Genomic DNA, 26,572 nt, shown 5'->3' on the forward strand with positions numbered 1-26,572 from the left:
GCCTCTGAATCTCTTCTCGAGTGACAAATCTCCCCCACTCTTTATGTGCTTTGAGTAGCGTTCGTTTCTGCACTGCGAATATTTTTATCCTCTCTGCATCCAACAGTAAATGATTACAGAGAGAATTTTTGGCCTCATCCTTCTCTCCTGCCTTAATATTATTCTCCCAGCCTTGATCTGGGACCCTGGGAAGGCAGCAGAAGGTCTCACTGGCTCCATGTGCAGCTCACTTGTGCTGTTTTCTAGTGCTCCATCACTGCAGGCCATGTGCTGGGGTTAACAGGGCTTATACAGGTATTTTTAAGAAACTTAATTATGCCAAGTGTACAGTCTGTCTAAAGAAGTGTAAAACTCATGGTCACAGAGGTGCCTTGGTATAGCCAGTTTTGGGGTATAGGGTGGTGGGGAACAAGGTTTGCTTGTGCAGATAATAGGGGAGTTAGGTGGTGGTGGTGAAGTTTGTTGGTTTTTTTATGTTGTTGTTTTGGGGTTTTTTTAAAGAAACAAATTTGTGTTACACTGTTTTCTCCAGTAGTTGTCATTACCCACACAACTATTACAACACACACAGGCTGTTATTTGTCCTTAAGAACTGAGAGACTGGAATTCCCCTTCTTTTTAATAATGTGACTTTTAGCAGGGCCAGCGGGTAGTGAATTAGTACTTCATTATGGGCTGACATCAAACAGAGTCCCCTCTTCAGAATTACCTACTCAAGAAAACAGTTTAGAATTGGTTGTCTGACTCATTTAGGTACTTGAACATCCTACCAATACAGAATTATATATAAAGTATATTTAACAAGTTCTGCAGCTCTGAATAACAATGAGTCTAATGAAGCAATAGGATAAATATTTTTGTACCTCTTAAGGGACAATTATGTTTGTAGAGCTTGAATCCTTGTTCTGCAGTTATCAAAACATGGTAGAATTGCTAATAAACTTGTATTGACAATAAACATCAGTTGGTACAAGTGTAATACAATGCTTGGGTGTTGCTGGACTTAGAAACCTGAAAAAAAAAAAAGTAGGTGGAAAAAAAGTGAATCCTGTTTCTCTTACAGTGAATGTGTCCTGTGATTACTTGAAAGAATAAATAGAAGTTGGTATAATTTCTAGCAGTGCCTGCTAATCTTAGGAAGTTCCTGCATACAGGTATGTGTGTCTAGAGGTGAAGCATCACACAGGTTTCTTGGCAAAATATGGCATAACCCAGCATTGCCACGAGCCAGGAGTTGTGTGTCTGGAGCAGCTTTGTCACCAGAAATTCTCCGAGTTTTTCATAGCATGATGTTCTGTGTCTTTTCAAAGCAGGGTTGTAATATTTGATCTGATCTTGCCTGAGCTGTTTGCTTTCCTTTCCTTGCTTACACAAGATTACAGAAACATCCCAGAAGATGCTTGCAGTGAAACGCAGTGGATGTGCTCACCAGGCGAGTGCTCTGCAGTTGAAGTTCATTTTTATTCTGTTATAAAAATGTCAGTCTGGTTTTGGTCTGTTTTACCTTCCACAGATGCTTCAGGTTCTGATTTCCCCTCACGAACTCACAAATCCACGTCTTTTAATTGTCGAGGGTGTCACATGAGCTTTTAAAAGCTGCTCTTCCGAGTGCATCAGGCAGCTATTGCAGGTTTGATACTCATGTTACTGTTACTCCATATTTTGGATTCTTCCTCAGTGACTTTAGGTCTTCGTGCTTGAGACTTAAAACTTGCCTTATTAAACAGAAGGAGGGAACCCAGAGGAATATGCAGTTTTCACATCCTTGCTGTTTGTGTTGGCAGGAACATGTTTCCTTGTTCTCATTTTGGGGCAGAATCAAAGACTTTTCAATAAAGCTGAATTACATTTTCTCGCTCCATTTTATTGCAGTGGCATCTGTATTTCAGTTGATATCACTTTATGTACTTGGTGCTAAAGCAATGAGGCAAATATATGTATTAGCAGGGGAAGGGAGAAGAAAATGCTGTTTCAGGAGTCAGAAACTCTCAGTTGCTAATTTTTTACTTTCTTCTGTATGGCAAACTATAAGCAGGCAATAAAAGCATTTAATTTGCAAATTACACAGTTCTAGATTGGTTTTGAAGTTGGATTTTTTTTTTTCCTTGTAGTCAGGTTTTTTTGTAACATCTTTACCAAAATACTTTTCAGTGGTATGATTAGAGCCTTTGCCTGGTAGAGTTAAGTAATAAAGTTGTTCATTTTGTCCATGAGTGGCTGCATTTTAGATGAAAGGAGATTACAAGTGAGGCATAATAAATGCAAGTAAGAAGAAAAAAAGATTTAGGCAAGAGAAAGTAATGAAAACACTTTCTTTTGGTGACCAGTTCGAGAAAGTAGGTAAGTTTTAAAAATTTGATGATGTACAAGACATTCTGTAGTTCAGTAGATAAAATACAGTAGATAAAATACAGAAATACTTCATATGTGTTACTGCCCTTTTCTATCAAACTAAACAGTGGGGTATTGTCATCCCATGGGGCACTGAAAAGCCAGTCCTGTTCTGACTCATCACTTCTCAGCCCCATCTTCTGTCCTGTCCTGATCTTGGTTCTTTGTTTCTAGTTATGTTTTTGTCTGTTGAGACATTTCAACAGGATCAGAGCCTCTGATCTCAGAGATAAAAGTCAATCTGTAAAAATAAACAAGCCTTGCCATTATTAGCCCACCTTTTGAGGTATTCTGTTTACCCTGCCAGTTTTCTGAGAACTCAGTGTCCCTCTCCAGTGAGTTCATGTAATGGCCAGTTTTGTTAGAAGATACAGCTCTACTCCCTGGTGTTATTGTGCTCAGGATACTTTATTAAAGACCAACCAAACAAAAGCCTAACAAAAAAACCCAAGGATAAACAATCACTCTTGAGATTCTTCCAAACAAACCTGGCTTTGACCTTCAGTACTCTGAATATGCCACAGAAACACCTGAAAATCAGACCTGCATTTTGTTTAAAAGCACCCAGTACTTTCCAAGGGCAGAGATTTAGATTTCATTGTATGATGCTAATAAAGAACTCTGCTACTGTTTTGCATGTTGATTTTCCATTATGTTCAAAGCAGTACCAGACAATGTGTAAAGAGAATATAGATTTATATAAATAAATTAGGTGATTATATTTTTGCAGCTCTGTGATTAGTTTGGTACTACTGGAAGGTAGGATGAAGAGCTCTCTGCTGATTTGTGAACAGTTATTCTTTTATTGTAGTATGGCTGATACTCTTCATTTTCAGATAGATTTTGCGTTGCTTCTTGTTTCCCAAAACCTTTTTTCCCCCGTGACAGTAATTTTCACTTGCAATCAGTGATTAATAACTTCTGCTGTACAACGCTGGAGCAGTTCAAACCACAGAGAGCTGGATACCTGTGGGATAATGAGGATGTGCCTTCTAAATCCCTTGGCATGTCCCTTCCCGAGGTGCTCCCAGCCCAATCCCATGCTCATAGGGTCTGTTGAGGTTCCAGAGGTCTATATTTCCCATAAAACACCAGTGCTTAGAAAGCACTGCAAAACCTTTTTATTTTAGCTATGGAAATTCTGTGTGTTGCATAAGATTAATGGCTTGCAGTGCTTGTGATGTAAACGGGAAAAATGTGATCTGAATTCATTTTATACATAAATTTTACCAAAACAATTATTATTTTAAAGTCCAAATGGCACAGCTGTTTTCATCCTGTACTGGAGTAGTGTGTGTCCTCAGGGGTGCTGTCCCCTCTTGGCTCTTCCTTCCATGACTCAGGGCAGTTTTGGTGGGGCAGCATTCCAGATAAATCTGGAATGTTCTGGGGGCTTGAAATGGATTTCATTTGGCTGTGGTTGTCTGTGACTTCCACTTCACGTCCAGCAGTTTATTCTGAGATGTACCTCCATGGAAATTCACTTGCGAAGCTGAAAACAGCCCTTTTAAGAAACCTTCCTGTGAACTTTGTGTGCAGTAACAAAGGATAACACAACAATATCCTGCTGCAGCATTAAGTTGGTTTTTTTTAAATGAAGCATTGAAATTCTAATCGCTCTTGTTCAGTGTTCTGACTGTAACAGCTGTTGCTTTTCAGCATTAAAAAAAATACTGTATTTGGGAAAATAGCTACTGTTTGTCAACTCACTGCTGCTATTACACTTGGTTATAAAGACAGCCTCGTTTAAGGACTGTGTGTTAGTGTCCTGTACAAGGTTATAAACAAACACGGGTTTTTTAAATTGTCTTCTGTTTGGTTTTATTATGGAAAAATAATATGGTTTATTCATGGAAGAGCCTTTGTTAGTGTAGAACCTCAATCTTAGTTTGTTCTGCATGTTAAATCTAGCTTATTTCAAGGGTACAATGAGGCCATACTTTGTGGGATCTTGAGTCAGTGGTTAGAGGGAAAGCTGATATAAATTTATGATAAAATATTTGCATTTATGTAAACTCTGTAGCATTTTTTCCACCCTCCAGAAGCATTTGGACAATGCTGTCAGGCACATGGTGGGATTCTTGGGGATGGTCCTGTGCAAGGCCAGGAGCTGGACTCGGTGATCCTTGTGGGTCCCCTCCAGCTCAGAATATTCTGTGGCACTTAACACAGCTTAAAATGATCACAGAGACCTGAGGCCAAGCAGGACAGATCACGGGGTCAGCACACTGAGGTGCAAAGCTCCTGCTTTCTCCAGAGCTCAGCAGTGTTCCAGGGATTCTCCTGCAGGGATAATGTCCTTTTCTCTTTGGAAAGACGCATCTCTGTTTTGGGAACAGCTGTGTTGTTATTTTGTGGTTGGTTAGAGGAGCTCAGTGGGATCTTGGTGCTGTTTCCATCAGAGCCTTCGTTGCAGAAGAAGCAGCAGTGGCTTAGGGACCTGTTTTTAAGTTACACTTATGGCTCCTTTTGGTTATCAAAATTAGGGTAGCATAAGCCTAACAAAATTAGCCATGGGATCTGTCAAATTATATTGTTGCAAATTATTTCAGTCCCTGTTGTCCCTGTTCTGTCACCCTCCCTCGTGTTGAACAGACACTTCTGCAGCTGCTCCAGCGAATGTGCCGGGTTCAGTTCCGTAAGAGGTGCGAGATCAGGGTTTGGGAACTTCAATCTCCTGCCTGTTGAGTCTTTCCTAATACCCACATCCCCTTTTCTTTCCAACACAGACCTCGAGAGCTCCAGGACGAAGATGAGGAGCGCGGTGTCGGTGCGGGAGGGACAGGGGGTCGTGCTGCTCTGCGGACCAGCACCCCGGGCAGGAGGTAAGGGACCCCCTGGCCTTCAGCTGGAGCTCATGGGGAGGGGGAGTAGCCCTGGAAATTCAAAACAGAGATCCCCCAGAGAGAACAAGAATGAAATCTGGTTTCTAAGCTAAACACAGAGAGAAAGAAACCAAAAAGAAAAGACGGGGAGGGGAATACTTAAGAGGATTTACTTTTATCTTGGAATCCTTTCTAGTTCCTAGTAATTTCTGTGCACTTAATGTGTCTGATTTTTATGGTATTTCCAGTAATTAATTGGGTATTTTCTGGAGTTAAATTCTGCCCAATTTCACAATTGCCAAGCCTCGATGAATCTGCTTTTCTCTCTGACTAGACAATTGCAGGGAGTATATTGTTGTCTTTAATTATGCTGGTGTCTGCCTGTTTTCTTACCATGGAGACATTCTGGGGTGTAATGTAACGATGCTGGTTTAATTTAAACGACTGCTGCATTGAGGGGGTGAGAAAACTGGATATAAACTGGATATATGGATTCTTGGTGGACCAAAAGTTACAAGTACATTTAATCCCTCATTCTGCATCTTCAGTCTTTGACTAATCGCTATTGAGCCTCAAGTAATATTTGAAAGGAACTGGTTTTATTGTTTTTAATTGATATGGAGTGTCATTATTGAAGGGCTGGGATGTTAAACATTGAATTTGATTGCAAAGACAAGGTAGTATAAGCTAGACATTGTATTCAATAATATAGGTATTGTGGCCTCATAAATTTGGCAGAGTCCAAGCAGACACAGCCATAAAGTGGCAATTTTACAACTGTCTGAGCTTGCAGAATTTTTTTCTCCCTAAACTGATACATACTCTTAAATCATCTTTATAGCCTTGCAACAGCTTTGTCTTTTCAGCAGCTGAGAAAATGGGTCATTGTCCCAGCTATCTATACGAATTAGAATGATTAAATTTCTGCTTCTGGATGCAGCACGAAGTCTGAATGATCCCAGCTGTTCTCACACTCGTGTCCTGTGTGTGGGTTTATACCCAGAGGTGGTGACCAAACTGACAGCAACTCTGCCTGATTCTGGCAGTGTTTAAGTGTGAGGTGTTGAACAGGAGGTGATACAAAACATGCTCCTGTTGCTGAGAACAGAGGTTTGAATGAACACGTGGCAGAGGTGAGAATTCCTTCTGCAGTCAGCAGATGGGATGTGATTGACACCCCCCACACTAATTGTGTTATTCCTGCAGAAAAGAGAGAGCTGAGTGCTCCCAGAATTACCAAATGGAACTGAGGATTGGTACCAGAATTACTTAAAATCCTTGGATTTGTCTGAGGGGATGGAGGATTAACTATTGAGGTTTTCAGCAAGCGTGGAGAAAGGTGAAAAAAGTCCCCCTTCTTTCTTCACTAAAATAAACCTGTAGCACAGTGGCATCAAACATACAGTGCCCCCAGATCTGACATGGCAGGATGCAGGTCAGTAAGTCTTGGATAAAATACCCATCCACGAAGCAGAAGTAGTTTGTTAGGAATAGCAGGGATGGTTTAGGAGCAGCAGACCTGGCCTGAGGGCTGCTCAGCCCTTTCCAGATCAGTGATCTGACTTTTTTTAATCTTTGGTACTGTATTTGTTGCATTGAGCTGTCAAATAATTCCAGACAATACTAATTCTAAAAACCTTCTCAAACAGCTTGTTTTCTCTTCCCCCTCAGCACCCCAAATACTGTTCTTTTGTCTTCACTCATGTTGTGCACTTTCTAAGATCTCACCAGCTTAATTGCATGTATTTTCTGCATTCTCTGTAAGGAGTCTTCAAGAAGAGACTTGATTAAATGGTGATTATTCCTTCACATACAGCATTCCAGTTACAATAGAAACCAATGTTCATCCCCAAAGAAACGCCAGCTCAGAGTATGGAAAAAGAGAATTGCCTCTCTTCTACAATTTGACATATTTTTTTCTTTGCTTATCTTTAGCACAGATATTTACATAAGTCATATGAATGTCCCTTTTCAATGGGGAGTGAATTACTCTTTCAGTTCACAGTAGTTTTGTCCTTTTGAATTCTTCAGTTCCAATTCCATCAGGGCATGGACATCCACCATTTAAACCAACAATGGAACTCCATTTAACTCCCTGCACATCAGCTCATGTGCTGAGCCTGTATTTTCCCTTTGTTTCTGTGATGGCTCTTGTTGTACAGAGGAAGAAGACAATGTTCTATATTTCTAATTGAGGGTGTACAGATATTTTTTATATTTCTGTCATAAAGCTTGAGCTCTAACACAAACCACTCCAATAATTTTCCTTAAAGATAGAACATTTTCCCTTCCTGGCATTCCCTTTCTAAGCAGTCTGGTTTGGGATTGACTGAATGGGAGACTTAGTAAATGACTGGCTTTGTGTAAGAAGAATTCCCCTCCAAATATTTTACTAATTCAGCCTGGTTTTATGTTACTATTGTAAGTTGAATCATCACTGAACAGTGATTTTTGGATAATTAAGATGGTTATCTGCCATAGTTCTGCATGGCCATACTTCTGGATATTTTAGCTCTGTTAAAATACTCTGGGTTTTGCCACAGATCAGTAAATCATCTCGCCCACATACTCAAAAGAGGGAATGACATCTAAAATTGATTTATGTAGATCTCCTGCTACTTTTTCTGTTGTTATAACCTTTAAATTGTACTTAACTCTCTACAGCTATTTCAATTTTTACTGTGTTGCTGTTATATTTTTAATGCTTTTAAAGGACTGTCAATACAACAAACATCTCAATGTACAAAACTTAACGTTGGACACAGTTAATGTGCAGCTGGTTAAAAAACATTCATGCGATGCTAATTTTTTCCCATTCTGCCAAGAATGGAAAAGACCAGACATATGGAGAGCTAAAAATGATTTTTCTCTGCTATTGATTTGGTTCCAAAATCAGTATCTAACGAGTGACAAAGCCCTCAGTAAAGCAAATCTGCAAGTTCCTTCAGGGTTTTACCTACTGTTACCACTGTACTTGTGTTGTGATTACTGTGTAGCTTTGTCTTCAGCTGTTATTTCTTTTTTCCAGATATTGTGATATATATTTGTTTAGTACAGTCAGTTTTACTCATCTGACCCTGATGTTGGATTTATGAGGTGTTTCTGCTCTTGGAGAGAGGAGGAAGGAGTGTGGCCTAGTCCTTTTGTGTTGTCTGGGGCGATGTCAGGGCCGCTTTATACACAAAGTTGATTTTTAACGGCAGGAGTGAAGATTTGACATTCTAACAAATTTAGTTTGCCTGGAAAAGCTAGACATTAGCTTTACATTGGTGGATATTCTCACTATTACCTTGTTCCAATGTGGAATGTGGCGATAACCCAGGAGAACTTCAGGAAATGACAGCAGTGTTGTGGAGCTGACGAGGTGTTCCTTGGCAATTGCAAGGCAATTCCCTTTGTCTTAAATTCCTGTGATATGTGTTCCTATGTCATGCAATATGGCAAGGATAATTCTGAATATATAAGGCAGCAGGAACGTCCTTGCTCTTTATATCATTCCCTGATAAATGTGTAGAGTTCATCAATAAACGAGACTGTATTTGAAGGACAGGGATCAGTTCAGCTCACAGCATATTATCCTGGAGTTGTGACATGCTGATATGAAATAATATTAGATCATGGAAAAATAGATCCCAATTTATTGCTCGGTGTTTGCTGTGACAAATCATTCAAGGAATAATGTCATGTCTGTTGCAAATGACTTATTTAGACTTGCAGATTTTTTGCTCGTGTCTCTTGTATTGCCATTTGGAGACCTGCAAGCTCCAGCAAGGCTGTGCTTCATGAATAATGTGGCATGGGAGGCATCTCAGATGCCAGAAATATTTTGATGCTTTTGATTACTTCCTTTCTGCAACTCTAGAATAGCAACATGCTGTTTTTCAGGGAACTATAAATTGAATTAGTTTTACTTACTTGGCTTCCGTACCCTCAAAGCAAAGCTAAATGGATAGAACTGCAAAATATGATTTCTTTTCTAATGCCTGTCAGTGTTTTCATAGCATCACATCAGGGAATGGTTTGGGTTGGAAGGGACCTCAAAGCCCACCCAGTTCCACCCCCTGCCACGGTCAGGGACACCTTCCACAAGCCCAGGTTGCTCCAGCCTGACCTTGGACACTTCCAGGGATGGGGCAGCCACAGCTTCTCTGTGCAAACCTGTGCCAGGGCCTCCCCACCTGCACAGGGAAGGATTCCTTTCCAATATCCTTCCAGGAGGTGAAAAGCATCCTGGGTTTGCACCTTTAATTCTTGCTTTTGTTGCAGGTTGTGGATAACACTCACCTGGGCATGAGCAATCAATCACCCTGGCAGAGGTTTTGCACCAAAACACGTTCTAAGGAGACAAGTACATTGAATATTGTAAAAGCAATGGCCTTAAAAATGGTTCCATGGTGTTCTTGTGCTGTTTTCAATCTGCCAAGGAGAAATGGCATTTTTATTTAAAAATATATTTTGCAGTAGTCCTGCTGGTGTCATCATCATCATCTGCACAAATTTCAGCTGACAGTTTGAAGTCAAATGGCACCTGAGAGACACTTATATTTGCCCATATGAGAGAAAATAATACATGTTCACAGCTGGATTTTACAATGATTTCTATCTGTCAGGGCATTATTTTCACCACCAGTAGCAGACCAATGCTACAGAGACACTCCTTTATGCACTTTATCAAATGCAGTCTTCCTGAAGCACTTTTTCCTTTTGATAAACCTGTGTTCCAGGCTGAAGTAATCCAGGCTAACATTAATATATCTTATTTATGTACTTGTGAAACATCTTCAGTTACTTTATAGAACAGTTTTTTAGGCTGATGTGGAGGTGTATAACTGGCCTAAGAAACTTATAGCTAAAGATACCAGTTTCTTGCTCTGAATTCTTACAGAACTCTTTAACTCCACGTCCCATTATGTAGCTTAATAACACTGAACACATGAATATATTTGTGTGTGTTTTATTTCTTAGATGTTTGGTATTCTGTCTGTTTTGTCGTAGTTTAAGAGATGGATCTAGATCATGGCCAGGTGGTGAGTAGGACATAAAGCCTGGAAGAGTTGAGTATCATGGATTATTGAGTGGGAGCAAAAAGTAGAGCGGATTTTTGTGGGAATAATTCTGCATAAGTTTCCCCAGCAAAATATGTGTGGGCACTCCAGAACACCTTGGAACACTATGGGATGAGACCTTGAAAGACTATGGGCTGTGCACTTTGAAGTTGATAGTCCTCTCATTACCCCTCCTACCTGAACCTGAATAAACTAAAAGAGGCAGAAAGATGAAATGCAAGGTTTTTTTAATGGGAAACTGCCTCTTGTTGGTGGGGTATTTGTTGGGAGAATGGGGGGATGGAAAGAAAAAGGAAAAGGTAGATTAGGAAGAACCTTTTTGCTTACATACTCCCAGGTATCTCAGTTATGCCTTGGGGGAAAAGAGGAGAAAACTGGAGAAAATAAATGGGTTTGGCTCTTTGCCAAGTTTATTTTTATCCCTAAATTGTGACTGTTGGGTATTTCTCCTCGAGCTCTTTATTATCTTCTCTGCTAAAATATTTGAGTTTCTCTTTGGGAACAGGATAATTGATTAGGAAGAGGCAGGAGGGAGGTGGCTGCAGTCCCAGCACAGTCACAGCTGATCCCTGCACTCTGAACAAGAGAGCTGAAAGGCATTTTTGTTTTTCACAAGGGTTTACCAAGTACCTTCTCCTAAATGAGTGCAAGAGTTCCAAATGAAATTTGTCACTAATTACTGCTTCCACCTATAAACGGTAGTACATTCCTTTGAAAATTTACTCTTGAGTATTTCCATTAGTTTCCCTTAGTTTATGTCTCTAATATTTAACATTTGGAAGGAATCAAATTTATTTCAGTTGAGCAATAAACTAAACTATGGTCTTTTTACCCTCAAAATTACTATAGGCAGGAAACAATTTAAAATACTTTCAGCTGTTGAAAAAGCACAACAGAGTTGTTGGAAATGCTCTCAGCAATAAAATGTAAAGTTCTAGGGAGGTGATTAAAAGAACAATTTGTCACTTGAAATGGATATGGCTGATGGGTATGTATTTAAATATTGCTTCCTAAAGCAGTTTCTTACTTTTCCCTGCACTTCCAGAGTGGGAACAGGCTGATCAGAGCCAGGACACTCTGAATGACACAGAGAGTCTGAAACAATTAGTGCAGAAATGTGATAAAGAGGAGCTAATCCGTCCCCTTCCAGCACAGCTACAGGGGAAGGGAAATCGGGGATTTTATTCAGCACTGGAACCCAAAGGCAGAGAAGCATTTTGTTAGACTTCCTCATTAGCATCTGCACTTCCTTGGGAGCGCCAAGGAACATTTAACCTGCCAGTTAAGGAGCAGTTTTATATTAAAAGGTCATGTTCAGTTTGAAACCCAGCCCTGGCTAATGGTCGAATCCCTCGTGTGGCAGGAGAACAGGCAGAGCTTTTCCAGGGAATGTGCCCTTCGGAACTTTGCTTACCAGGAGGGGAGTTTTGTGGTATTAATAAAGAAGTACCACTGCCAGTCTCAAACATCTGTTTCCCAAGGATGAGCTTAGAAATGTTTAGATTTTAATTACAGTGGTGAGCTTTGCTTTTGACGCTGCTTTGAAAGACTTAGAAAAGGTCTTATTAAATTATTAAATAGAGAGAGTGACTTGCCTTCAGTGAGCTGTTTTACATCCCTGTGGCAGCTGTGCAAAGGTGACAGATCAGGGTGTGTGCAGTCACTACTTGGCCAGTCCTGTGGTTGTGCTGTAGGTCGGGGGACAGCAGAGCAAAACCCAATTTCCTGTGTTTAAAGAACTGCATCTGTTTTTACATCGCACCAGCTCATTTCCAAATCACAAAACGAGTGGACTCTCACCGTATTCCATTTAAAAATGAAAATTAGGTTTTAGCCTGAAGTAGGAACCTTGCAGCTTCAGCTGAAACATTTCAATATTCTCATTAAATGTGCAGATTGAAATTGCGAGATATTGCGTGTGTGTCACGCTGCTCTCATTGTTTTGGGCTGTTCCCCACACGGGAGTTGCATGCCTGATTACCTGCACAGCAGGCTGAAAATTGATCTTCTCTATTTTAGCTATAAAATAATTCACCTTTTGTGCCAAAACAATTAATGTTATACATTAGTTTCAAATCGGAGTGTTTCCATTATGCTCCGGAATGAAATTAATTTCTTGGGACATGTTCTTCAGTTTTTAGGGCCAGCCTAAGATTCCCATCGTGCAGTTTACATCTTGTATAAACAAAAATATCTTCAACCAAAAGAAGAGAGTTACTCCGAAGAGACTGGGGGGAATTTCAGAAGTTGGGAAAACTTTGCAGTATTTGAAGCAGATACTCTTGTCCCACCTTATTCCTGGTGGCCACAATTCAAGCCATGTTGTAGAGTTTTTGTAACTGTCACTGTTTTTACATAGAAAGCTGAACAAAAATTAAATTAGCAACCTACAGTTTACAGATAGTTTGTACTCTGAAGTGTGACTGCAGTTAAAGACTTCTTTGTTGGTGATAGAACTACTTGAATGCAAACAGTCCAGGACTCCCCTTGGAAATGCACAGTCTGAGGGTCCTTCTGATTTGCTCTTCCCAGCTGAACATACTTGGGACAGTTGGGCATTTAATGTGTTCAGGAATATACCCCAAACCTGACATGATGTACAGTTTATTTCAAATGAAATAAACACTGTGAAGTGTTTTTTCAGTGCCAAAGCATTATCATTCCTGACAGTGGCAACCAAAGACATTTTAAGATCCAGTTTACACATGTGCTCAGGGATCCCATATTGGAGCACATAAACACCTTGTCTTATGCCTACAGTGCACAAGATTTTTATTTGGAAAGCAACCTTTAAGGTTTGCCAAAAAAATAAGAGATGTTATTTATTTTATGGTGGAGATAAAGGATTACCAAGAGCAGCCTTGCAGCTGGTGTTGGTGCCTTACCCAGGGAAGGACGGACTACTCAGGGTCAACTCAGCAGAGTAAAGTAGCTGCAGGTGGCCAAAGTAAGAAAGGAAAAGTAGTTAGGGAGAAGTTTGAAGGGAGTTTAATGCACTTTTACCTCATTTATTTACCTCAGTTATTTACTACTTCTAAATAATTTGTTTGCACTTTCCTGGAGGTTCCTGTGCAGACACACAGAGCTGCAGCAGTGACAGATTGGCATTTCTGTGGGTGAGTGCCCCCAAAACCCCACCTGAATTCTCAGAGTCTGTGCCCTGAGAGCTCCCTCCCTCCTGGGTGAAGCTCATCCACAGAACAAGAGGCTTTGCTCCATTTTCTTCCATTTCATCACACTTCGAGCTGAAAGTGGGCCAAATGATGAGCTAATTGGTTTCTTCCTTAATTATGCAATCTGTCATTATCCTCTCAAAATCAGTGTTCCTTTGCCATTACTTTTAACTCTGAGGTAGATAATTCAAAATAGCTGCTTCTGTGTCTTTAATTGCAGTTTCTGTCATTGCTCAATTCTGTCTGATTAGTCTCTTCCAAACAGTTTTTCAGAAGCCACATCCCATTCCGTGGGTTGGGCAGAGCTCCAGTTGGAGCCAGAAAATACCAGGATATTTCAGCTTCCCCCATGTATCTCAGAATATTGTAATATCAGAATTTGAGAACTGCATGAAATAATAGAGATTTAGTTATCAGTGATTGACATGAAATTTTGGGTTGGTATTTTTGTTTTGGTTTGTTGGTTTTTTTTTTTAAAAACCTCTAAGTATTTTTCAATCAGCTTGATGCACTCAAAAAATCAAGAATTTTCATTCCTTATCAGGTTTATTTATGGAAATGTCCACTTGACTAATTCAAATCAAGTCAGTTTTTTGAACCTTTGAAATCTGTTTCAGAAGAATATTCTTCACGTCATTTTGGCTATTTTAGAAATCTCATTTAGGACTGAATTATGGGGCTGGTGGATATACATTAAACAGGTGTAGAGGAGTGATGGTCTAGAACAAAAGGAGCAAGAGACACTCAGGATTTGTGCATTTAGTGAATAAAATAAACTATGAATTGGCCCTTTCAGTCTTAGGTCTATTTGCCTTTTTTTTTCTTTCCCAAAAAACTACTTCTTTACAAACTTCCAGAATTCAGATACAGTTTGGGATTTCCACAGCTACTGTCGTCTCTTCATTTCTGTTCACAAGAAATAAAATCCTCCTGGTTCCATAAATGATTTCAGTCTCTCTTAGAGGAAATATATAATAAAATTAAAAGCAATATTTTCAAAAGGATGTCCATGAACTTAAAGCCTTGACTCTAGTTAAAAACTACTAAATGTGTAGGGCTTATTTCCTTTAGCAACATTAATTTGGTTTTTTTAAGGCTCACAGAAATGACCACGGTAGATCTCAAGGGCCATGCTGATTTAATTGTTGAATTTTGTAAAAAAAAAAAAAAAAAAAAAATCAAGTTTAAAGCTGGCAGGTAATTTTATAAACATTTTTTAATTGAGCACTTCAGTGCACAAAAGGCCTAGAACAGTGTGAACATGCTGAGTGTGTTGTGGTTTGTAGATTGCACAGTAAATAATAATCAAATAATGCAAAATAAAGAGAAGCCGCCAAGCAAGACGTAGTAAACAAATAAAAATTTGAGTAATAACTGTAATTTCCAATACCTTATCCATGTATGGGCCCCAAATAAGGAAAAAATGCATTGGAAAGCAAGGGCTCAGATCTCAGAGGAAGCCCAGGAGAGACATATTACTTCCATTTATAACAGAAAATCAACTGGAAACTTGTAATTGACAGGAAGGGAGTGAGTTTGGGTCCCTTGAGGTGCCCTCGGATCAGCAACAGGCAAATGGTGTAAACATAATAAATCACACAACAAGTTGGTTTCATACGATTTTTTCTTTTTTCCCCTGGAAAATAAGGATACAATTTTGTAAGGTACAATAAATATAAAATGAGGTATTGGCTGGAAAGAAACACCCTGCTCCTTTTTTAAGAGAGTCGATGAAAATATATGTTGAATGGGAAATGAGGTTTCCAGGAGTGTTTATTCATAGGCTGCTGAAGGATCCAATTAAACTGGAATACACTTTGTGTGGCTTTCATAATCATAATGACTGATTTCAATGGGTTTACTCTTGACTTAACCCAATATAATAGGAATGAAATGAAGCTGCTTATTTTCCTGCTGTATATCCAGAGCTGTCCATCCCCTTTGACTATTTTGAACAACATCTTTTTTCTTTTTCTCTTTTTTTTTTCAGCATAAAATAATACTTTGAGCAAGGAAACACAAGTAGCTCAATAAATACCAGAGCCAGTGAAGCCTGACATCACCCACTGCTGTGTCTCATGGATGTCTGAGTTTGATGCAGAGCTGAAAATGTTTGTTTTTTTTTCCTTACAGTTCCTGAATTGGTACCTAATTTGGTGTGCAGCCTCTCCCTCAGTCTTGTGATCACTCTCTCCGTCCAGCTGTTCTGTAGAAACAGAATTATACTTTATTTTCTAGTCTTTCCCATTTAAAAAGACCATACAGTCCTTACTGTCTAAGACATCCTAGTCCCCTTCGGGCTCCTCAGGTGTACTCTTTTATTTTTCCTTTTTTTTTTAAAATTAGCTTTAATTTTATTTTTTTCTGTTGGAAGTTGGCTGATGGAGGGAGCAGAGCTAAACCACAGCCAGACCCATCCAGCTCCCACCTCTCTGCTGCCAGTGCTCACCCAGCCCTCTCAGTTCATCAGCAAACCATTGACAGGGTGGGATTTGTGCTACACTTTGAGAGGGAGAAGAGTTACACAGAATATTTTTGTCTGGACTGTAGGAATATTCTTTGGCTTATATACAAGACCCTGGTGACAAATCTCAGAAGTCTTACTGAAGTCAAGCTTGATCATAAGGTTTTGCTTCCCACTGCACAAACTCTCCTGTTGTTTCTTGTTAGCTTCCCTTTCCCTGAATTATTTACACCTCTGGAGTGATGTAGGAAGGAATTTTAGTTTCACCTGCTGCAAGTGATGATCTTCAAGGTCTTTGCCAACCTAAACAGTTCTGTGGTTCTGTGTCTTTTCTCAACAAGAAGTATTTCTAACTATGACAGAAGTTTAACTCCTGAGCAGAGCTCTGAGCCTGTTAATTATTGGTACACACCACTCCTGCAAAATTATCTTAATGAAAGAAGTTTAAATATTGATAGAAGAAAATTAAATGCAATTATGATGAGCCATTTCATTTGATGCCCTTTTTCTGCATTAACCAGTCCATAAATATTTTAATCATTTCATTTATTCAGTGTTTTTTTTCATCTGCACAACCTTACCTTGTGTTAAATTGTCCTGTTGCACAATTAGCTTTAGAATCCTGGCTGCACTCAACTGGCAGGGCTCAGAAAATGTCAACTCTCCTTTTCATGACTTCATCCCAAATTTATGCACCTTCAAATTAAACCTGTGCAAAAAGGGATGATCTTCATTTTGTAGGGGCAGCACAAATGCTACAGATACTTCAACATGAAGACAGGTCAGTCAAGCTCTAATTGTCCCTAATTAGCACTTCCAGGAGCTGTAATCTTTATATAAACTTTCAGCTGGGTGGCACATGGGTGAAAAATTATTTCTTGCCTAGAAACACCATTAAAAATTAATTTCCTTTGATACTGTAGGATGTGAATGAGACAAACACGTGGCCTTGCACAGGAAGGGGCTTTGCCAATTAAAATTGGACGCACAGAACTCAAGAGTGTTCAGGAAAAAAAACAAATTTAGTGGAGTTTCTGCCAGATCTCTCAGTTTGTTTCTTGAAATGTGCAGGTTTTTTATTTTCCATTCAGATGATCCTAATGAATGGTAGCAAGGGCTGCTTTGCCATATCATACAGAGATTTTTTTAATGGAGTGGTTATGGATTTTTGTGTGAAAAAATGGTTTTACTCTGTGATGAGCCCTGCTGGGAATTTAGGCTTCTTTTGGCATTCCTTTCACGTGGATAGTCCTGTCCTGTCCTACCTGCTGAGTATGGAGCTGAGTTGTTGGGTAGCTACTGAACGAAGAATCTTTCATTTTAGCAAAGTTTGCTCTCGTTTTTGCTGTCTGCTCCCCTTTCCTTGCATGTATTAAGTCTTTTAAAAATATAGATTTAAAAAAAAAAGAAAGATTTAAAAGCAAACCCTACCCTTGTGTAAAACGCTTGGAATTTCTTTCATTTTCTGCTGGGGGAGATAAAGATTCGGTGAAAAAAATGGGGTTTCTTTCTAGTTTCTGATGCTTTGGCAAATTTATTTTTCTCAGTCATTGGCTCTCTGGTCCTGTTTGTTACATAATAAAGTATATATATTATGTACATTACTGTATACATTACTATATATATTACTATATATATGTATGATATATATGATATTTATTATACATTTCATTACATATAATATTATTTTTATATTATTTTATGTTATTTATTTTATCATTATATATTACATTGCATATTGTATTTATTATATATTTTATTATTTTATATTCTTCTATTATATATTATATTACATATAATATTTATTATATATTATATTATTTTATATTAATTCTTTTATTATTATATATTATATTGCATATTATATTTATTATACATTATATTATTATATAATACATATAATATACAATTTATCTATAATATATAGTATGTATACACATATAATATGTATATAATATATGTGTATATAATATATATATAAAATATATGTGTATATGATAAAATATTAGAAAATACAGTCATAAACTGATTTTTGAGGGGAAAAAAATGTGAAAAGCATTCTCAAACATCTTTGCTTTTATTTCTTACCAACTAGAATTGTCCTTTGCTTGGATCTTCAACGAGTATCCCTCGTTTGTCCAAGAGGACAGCCGGCGGTTTGTGTCCCAGGAGACGGGACACCTCTACATAGCCAAGGTGGAGCCGTCGGACGTGGGCAATTACACGTGTGTGGTGACCAGCTCCGTGACCAACAGCCAAGTCCTGGGCTCGCCCACGCCCCTGGTGCTGCGCACGGACGGTAGGGCTGCCCCTCCAGCTGGGAGTGGTGACATGTCTGGGCGTCACTCAGTGGTTTGGTCTCTCACGCCTGTTGTCAGAATGCTGGTGGATTTGTGCACAGATATCTTCTGTTGCCTGCCCACAGAATGAACCAGGTTGGAAAGGACCTCAGAGATCAGCGAGTCCAACCTGTGACCCAACCCCACCCTGTCACCCAGACCATGGCACTGATGCCACATCCCGTCTGTCCTTAAACACCTCCAGGGCAGTGACTCCACTCCCTCCCTGGGCACCATTCCAGTGTCTGATCACTCTCTCTGGAAAGAATTTCTTCCCAATGTCCAACCTAACCCTCCCCTGGTGCAGCTCAAGGCTGTGCCCTCTTGTCCTACTGCTGGTTCCTGGAGAAGAGCCCGACACCCACCCAGCTCCCCCCTCCTGTCAGGGAGTTGTAGAGAGTGAGAAGGTCTCCCCTGAGCCTCCTCCTCTCCAGGCTGAGCCCCCCCAACTCCCTCAGCCTCTCCTCACAGCACTTGTGCTCCAGACCTTTCCCCAGCCTTGTTGCTCTTCTCTGGACCTGCTCCAGCCCCTCCATGTCCTTCCTAATTTGAGGGTCCCAGAACTGGACACAGCACTCAAGGAGTGGCCTCACAGTGCCAAGTACAGGGACAGAGTCACTGCCCTGCTCCTGCTACCACACTATTCCTACTCCTCTTCCTAAGTCTGACACTGATTTCCCTGGCAGGTCCCTTTGTACGTGGAATGTGAGAGGAATAAACTTGATTTTGAATTTAACATGATATAACACTGAGGAGAGAAAAAAGGCTTAAAAAATTTAAAACTACCTTTCTCAATTGTCTCCTATAGGTGTGATGGGAGAATATGAACCCAAAATAGAAGTTCAGTTTCCTGAGACCCTTCCTGCAGCTAAAGGCTCAACTGTGAGGCTGGAATGCTTTGCACTAGGAAAGTAAGTTTTCAGCTTCCCTCATACTGAAAGTTGAAGCACTTTAGGGTTCACCTGCACAGGAGATGTGGAGGTCTGGCAGTTGTTTTGGTGGTGTTTTCCAAATATCTTATTTGGATCATCACAGTTACTGCCTTGAAATAAGAGGGTTAAGAGTCGTGGAGTAATTTTTAATTTTGTTTAGAATTAAAATATGTGTGTTGGCAGCACAGGAATTTACATTTCATTTCAAATTAACTGGAATAAGATCAATGTGGGTTTGCATATGACCTCTCACCTAGGTCTGCCTTCTCTGTGCAGAAGGAAATGGTGTTGAAGTCTGTGAGAATGTTGCCTGAATTTTCCTGTTAAATGTCCTTGATGCTTTCATAATATTGTTCTTCCTTTATAGCCAAGATAAAGTTTAAAATTCATTCCTCCTCTGAATGATACTTCACACACAACTGATATCTTTTCTCTTTCACAGATGATCTGAGAATGCATTTATGGTTCTGTAAATGTATTTACTTACCACTTTGTGGTTTGTTTGCAGACAGCTTTGTCAGGTGCTCATATCAGATTGATAACTTGATCACACACTATTGCTTTGGTTCCCTGGTGAGGGAAAGGAAAGTTCCAAAATCAGAGAATAAATAAATGGCTGTTGGAGGATGGGAATTTTAGAAGACTTGCATTGATTCTGCCTCTGTGGAAGTCACTGGTAGATGTCGCCCATCTTTGGGGGAGGCCAGTGCTGATTTAAAGGCATTTTTACAGTTACTGGACATTCACTCAGATATTCATGAAAAATCTGGTCCCACAAATACAGTGTATGGAACAGTAGAAGTATGAAATCAGGTACCACAGTATCTGACCATCTGTCCTGTGCAGGGTGGTTGCTGCTTTAACACAAGCCTTTAGTCACTTCTGAGTTTAGTTTAGTTTAAGTATCTCATTATGAGAATCAGAGACTTTAAGCAAAGCTGTTTAAAATCCCATTACTCTCTCTTTAGCCCTGTGCCTCAGATTAACTGGAGAAGAACTGATGGTCTGCCCTTTCCAAGCAAAATCAAGCTGAGGAAATCCAATGGCATGATTGAAATCCCTAATTTCCAGCAGGAGGATGCAGGACTATATGAATGTATAACTGAAAACTCAAGGGGAAAAAACATTGCAAGAGGACGCCTCACTTACTATGGTAGGAAACTTTTGTGCTCCCTCTCTCCTACTCTTCTTTAACCATGAAATATAAACTTCTCTGGGCTTTACAGCTTCTGCAGTACCATCAGGCATTTGTGCTTAAAAATCCGTGGCATATTAAGTACTCACAGAAAATGGGAACTTCTGCACCAGTTCCTTGCATAAGATTTCTAAGGAATGTCTTAAGGCTCAAAAGGGTTGCCCAGAGTGGTATAGAGGGTGCTTGTGCTTATTTTTCTGTGATGGAAAGACTTTTTTTTTAAACATTTCTTGCTGGTCCATTGGTGAAACCTTCAATTTTCAGTCAGCTGGATTAATTTGGGGGATCATTGAGGCCTCACATTTATAGGAAATACAATTTTATCTTGCTTTATGAAAAGATTACTGATGGATATTCTCCATCCTGTGCTTTCAAAGCAGCCAATTTTATTTTAAAATGAGTAAATAAATGAGAGAATATAATCCAGTACAGGAAATGAAATAATATGAGATTTAATAGCTGGAAAAAAGACAGAGTCTCTTGTGTATTTAAGGCTGTAGAGTGAAATGAGTATCAGCAAAGCACACTGGTGGCGGTGTAAAGAGAGAGTTGATTTACAACAAAGTGCTATTTGACAATTTTTGTTAAAGCCAGATCTCAGCAAATATAATTTTGTTTAGGTAAATGGCAGTTTAAACAGCATTTCTGACTGTGCTTTGGAATGTTTTCCTCGTGTAGGAGCATTTGAGCAAAGAGATGGTTTTTTTAGTTGTACAAAAGGCCCAGAGCTGCTCTGCAACTTGGAGCAAGTGTTGTTTGTTTATTTGTTTCCGTGTGGGGAGCTGCTGGTAAGTGGAACACACGGGGCTGCAGTGGAGATTTTAGTCAGTGAAGATTTTAGTTCAAAGCACAACAGATTTTATAAAGAAGAAGGAGAAGAGATTTCTCCCCCTGCCAACTTCCAGATTAATAGTTACACTGAAGGAATGCCCCATTGCTGGAAATGCCCAAGGTTAGGTTGGGCAGGAGACTTGGAGCAACGTGAATTTTCCATATACTAGTTGTAAGTAAACAACTTTTACAGAAATCCTATGGATAACATGGAGCAAAAGATCCAAGCTGCTTCATCTGCCAGTGTCATCTGTCGTTCCAAACTGGGCTCTGTGCATTTGATTTTATGGAGTGACCTTATTGCTGCCTGAAACTACCAGTCAGGTTGTGTTTTGTACATCAGTTTGTGTCGCCATTCCTATGCCACTTTTGAATCAGGGCAGTTGTACAACACATCAGTGTAAACTAGATACAGAATAGAGGACATTTGTTCATTAGTCCTTGTAATTACAACAGTGGGCATTCCTGAGATATCTGACCTGCTTCCCACATTCTGTTCTGCTCATTAAAAGGACACAGAGTCGAGATCAAGGGTGTTGCTGATCAATAAAAGCAACCGAGTCGTGGTTTCGTGACACGTAAATCAGTGTGAACATTTTCACTGCAGATCTAGAACAGGATCTGAACCCTGGAATAGAGTTCATATTCCAGTACAAATGTCTGCCCATGTTAGAGCCATCCCTAATATGGATGTTTATCTTAAAAAGAATAATGAGACCTGTGATGGCAGTAATGGCACTCCAACTATTTCATTTCATTTGTTCTGCTTCATGAAACCCATTGTGCAGAATTAAATAGATTTAAGTAATCTTTCTTGTTTTGTTACTTGCTTTTGTTGTTACAGATAGAATGCCAGCAAGTCTGGATTCAGGATCATTTTAACTCTGATAATTTGAAGGATTTTAATGCTGTTCGTAGATTAATGATGTTCTATAAATAAAGACAGTTTCTTCTGGTGGATTGCCACTGTGCCTGATACCAAAACCCAAAAATCTGTCTGGTAAAGAAATCTAACCACATCCCACTCAGTCTTCCAATAAAAGATCAACATTTAAGGGAGTTGTTCTAAAAGCAGATGAGGATTTGGGGGAAACTAATGCAATATACTGAAGACATAGAGGAAAAAATACCCGTCTGCTAGAAAGTACCAGTGTTGTCAAAAATGACACAAATCTGCTGCTGGTAGTGGATGGTGACTGCTGTTGGTTTGTAGAAGTTTAAGGTGTGTCTGCTAATCATATATAGAAAAATATAAGCATTACAAATGAACAGATGTCTTTTTATTTCAGTAGTGACAACATCTGTTCTCCTCTCAGCGGGTTTCTGGCTTGCTCAAAAAAAGAGTGTAAGAGGAGTTGAGGTTAATGTTTTCCAAGTTGTCATAGTGAAATAGTGTGAAAAATAAGTCTTCAGGGGGGAAATATATTGACAAAAATTTTGTGCTTGAAAATAGGTTTTCTTTTCTTTGCAGATTTTAAAGATTCTTTATAAATGATAAAGTTAATCCTAAACAAAAGCTTGAAACATTCGTTGCTCTGTTATGAAGCAAAACACTCCTGTTCTCCTGATTGGTTTTATGAGCTGAAACTGTGAAAATTTGAAATCTGAAAATCAGGTTTTCCAGTGCATAAATTGTTTGGTTAAAACCCCCCCACACTTACGTTTTCGGTGCTGTCCTGCCTCTTTGTCCAGTAATGAATTAGAGTCACAAAGCACCTGAATATAGACTCAACTTTAATCATCTCCATAGTCATTTTCTCAAGAATGCTTATTTATAAGTTTGGTTTAGAAATTCTGTGCACATCTGTAACTGTCTTCCTGAAAAAAATAAACGGGTCTGGGTTTTTTTTAATATATTGTGGGGTTTAAATATAACTCTCAACCCCTAGTTGATATTGATAATTAAAATAGATACTCTAAAACAGGTATTCTGGGTTCTTTCCTAACAATAATCACAGACTGTTAATCTTCCTTTTTTTTTCTCATGAAGGATTTTATCAAGAGAAGCCCAAAATCGAGTGTTCATTTTTTTTTGTCCCTTTTACAGTTCCAGCATTTAATGCCAGTTTTCTCCTCAGGGGATTTCAGATTGTGCTAAAAATAGGACAAGATTATCTAACTTTGATTGAATATGAAACCTGAATATATAAATAATTTGCCTTCACTTTATTAGGGTGTTCGTTTGTCATCGTTTTTAGTCCTTTCCATGAGAGATAATGGAAGAAGAAAGAATCCACAGAGACATTTCCATGGCACAGAAATATGAGAGGAGGTGAAACAATCACATTTCTGTGTTATAAGATGCAATTAAACATGAAGCATGGTAAAGATATGTAAAGCAGTTAATTTAAAGCATAATTGAAGAAAATATATTCTTAATTAGCCCTTGCTGATGTAACAGAAGTCATGGTTGACAGTACCAAGGTAAAATGTTTAACAGGGGCAAAAAAAGCCCTGCTGCTGTTCCCCTTTTTGCTTTGCAGTGCTGGACTGTGATAACAAAGATGAACCCCCTCAGTAGTTTGTAGACTCTGCATCATTTTTTTACTATATCAAAAAGTACTGGTATATTTTGTTAATGATTTTTTAATAATTTCCCAGCAAAATTTTACCGAAACCCCACTGTGTGTGTGTAGAAGAGCCTGTTAAAAGCTCTTGTCTGATAGTCTGACTCTGTCTTGTGTATGGAGATGTCTGGAAATATTAACTGCAAAGCCATTAATGACTAAATAGTATCAATAAGTTGCTGAGTTTGATCAACCTAGAATTTCGTTGTTCATGCTATCTAAGAATGTAAATGCCTCGCTACACAGACAAATAATCATCTTTTTAGATCCTACAGCTTTTCCCAATGATGTAGGAATTACCTGTTGCTTGAGAGCGTTTTTATTTTTGAATGGGAGTCAAAAAATGGACATTTTCAGGGATGTGTTGGATGCTTCTCTAGGGCCTGGTTTTTTATCAGAAAAAAAAGTCACTCATGCTTCAAGTCACTTGGAGTTTTGAGATAAAATAAGGTTCATCACTGCTGCAGGCATCAGTCTGAGTGTCACAGCCTGACTTTAGATAGACTTCCTGGAAAAGTGAAGGTTACACTTTTTGTGTGGGGTCTTTTTTCCCCCCTAGTGTGCTCCATAACTACTTTCTCTTGAACTGTGGAAAGTTCCTTTCAGCTCTGATTTATTGCTGAGCCATCCAGAGTGTTTTCAGAGATCTCCAGCCCATCTTCCAGAGTGTAAATTGCAAAGGAAGGATATGTGTATAAGTATCTCATGTGAGCCCCAGTTAGGGATTGTTCTGGAAGAGCTTCCCATAGTCCTCTGGCTCCCAGCAGAGGAATGACAGACCTCAGTACTCTCTGGGAGAGGCCAGACAAAAGTCATGGGCCTGAAGCTCTGCCTTTCCTTTGTGCTGTTCCTGCGGCTTACAGAATGAAAAGAAGGTTTGTATTGAATACCCCTACTCTGAATGAAATCATATCTAAAATTACACGTTTTCATGCGTCGTAATCCACAAATAATTTACAAATCCCAGCGCAGCTGCTGCAAAGTGTCGGCTTCTCCAGCCGCTGCTTCCAAGTTCTTCCTGACAGTCACTCGTGGCTGTTTGTCTTCATTCACATCAACCCCCAGAACACCACGAAAGGTTTCTGAAACATCTGAAAAGATGCTTCTTCCTTTCCTCGTGGCCTACAGGGATGCTCCAGAGTGTAATGAAGCAACAGTGGTTTTCTTCAGGAAGATGTGCCTGGCCTAACTAGCTGGAAGAAAAGGGTCATCGTAACCTCCAAAAAAAAAGATGGCAGAGTTTTCTCTCTGGGATAAATTTTATGAACTTACACACTTGTTCACTTCTCGCCTCTGGGGCCGTGAGTATTGCAAGGAATATTTTGGGCTAAAACAGCTGAAGCAAAGTACAAGGCTGGTGCTTTTCCAAGTGACTGGCCATGGAGCTGACGGCTTTAGAGAATCACTTACCTACAAGCATTTCATCCTGAGGGAGCTTCACATGAATCTTTCATGACGATTGCACAGCAGCTTCTGAAGAATTCTTAATATTACCACAAAATACGGATTCCTGTCACAGTCTCAAACCCTGAACTACAAACTCCATTAAAATTAACTTCCAACCTCTCAGTTTACAGGTCATCATCTTTTTTTCATCTCAGTGAAGATGTGTTGCCTTCGTGTTGCTCAAGGAGGGAGAGGTGATACCTTCCTGTCTCCTCAGGAAGATCCAAGTTGGACACCAAGCCATGCAGTAGTTCCATGAGACAATGAGGCTGTTCCCAAGTCATCAGTGTTCCTTCAGGAGCACAGATGTGGCAGTGGTGGAACCAGATGTTCTGAGCAGTAACATTTGCCTAACAGTGACCAGAGCTCAAGAGGAATAAAGCTGTTTTTTCAGAATAATTTAGGTACCATCAGGCAGAGCTCAACAAAAAGGGCAGTGCTGGCCTTGGCAAGTCCTGCCTCTGTTTTGGGAGAGTATTTAGAGCTACTGATGGGTGACCTTCTGTCTTTACCTGTGAACTGTCTTTACCTTGGCCACAAATCAGAGTATTCCCAGCTGGAATTGCTCCTGTTTAGCTGCCTTCTCAATTTTGAGCTGGTTGGTCGAATTGTTCTTTTTCAAAGATTTTGAGATGTGGCAGGTTAAAAGGGGTATTTTTCTCTCTGCTGAATTCCTCCATCAGTGATTTGAAGAGAAAAAGAGCCTTTCTGAAGGAAATCAGTAAAGTCTCCATCAACACTCTTGCGAACGAACAAGCACCATGAATTTCTCACATTGTGCCTTAGGAATCTGTTCTGTGCATTTCTGCTTTAACCTGTTGTGTGGAAACTCAGGAAACCCTCCTATGGAGACTGTCTGACAAAGAGTCCTAAAACATGATTTATGGTGTAGACAGTGTTTTTCTTATTAATGGAATTGAATCCAGGATCTTGAACTTGAAAATAGACTATATTTAACCTCCTTTCAAGTGGAGATAGGCAGCAGGTGTGAAATATTCCACATTTATGGATCCATCAGTAATTCAAGCGCTGCTGAACATTGCATAAATATTTAGGTGTACAAAGTGCAGGAAGCACAAGACATGGAGTCCTGAGCCTTCATTTCCATGGCACATGGGGGGCAAATTCTCCAAATGACAATGTGATATAAAGCAGTGACTCTTTCTTGAACTCCAGTGTTGTAACGTGAACTTTCAAGATTAAGCCACAGTTAATACCATTAAAAAATACATTTGACACAAAGCTCAGCTTATCCTGTCTTTCAGAGCTGACCTTGATAAAGAAGGGGCAAAAAGTATATCAGCCCCAATTCAGTGAAGGGTGTTAATCCTCAAAAAAAAGTA

At 39.5% G+C, this 26,572-nt stretch overlaps 1 protein-coding gene across 1 annotated transcript in view; it reads left to right on the plus strand.

Moving 5' to 3' along the window:
• The window catches only part of CNTN3 (contactin 3), a 104,301-nt gene that overhangs the window by 47,535 nt on the left and 30,194 nt on the right, over positions 1–26,572 (plus strand). Inside the window, exons 3-6 of the mRNA XM_032699166.1 lie at positions 5,121–5,216; positions 18,015–18,218; positions 19,067–19,169; positions 20,159–20,343. Of these exons, the coding sequence (XP_032555057.1) occupies positions 5,121–5,216; positions 18,015–18,218; positions 19,067–19,169; positions 20,159–20,343 (588 nt within the window). The remainder of the gene's footprint in view (positions 1–5,120; positions 5,217–18,014; positions 18,219–19,066; positions 19,170–20,158; positions 20,344–26,572) is intronic.

The sequence above is a fragment of the Chiroxiphia lanceolata genome, chromosome 11, assembly GCF_009829145.1.
Source record: "Chiroxiphia lanceolata isolate bChiLan1 chromosome 11, bChiLan1.pri, whole genome shotgun sequence".
Lineage (NCBI taxonomy): Eukaryota > Metazoa > Chordata > Aves > Passeriformes > Pipridae > Chiroxiphia > Chiroxiphia lanceolata.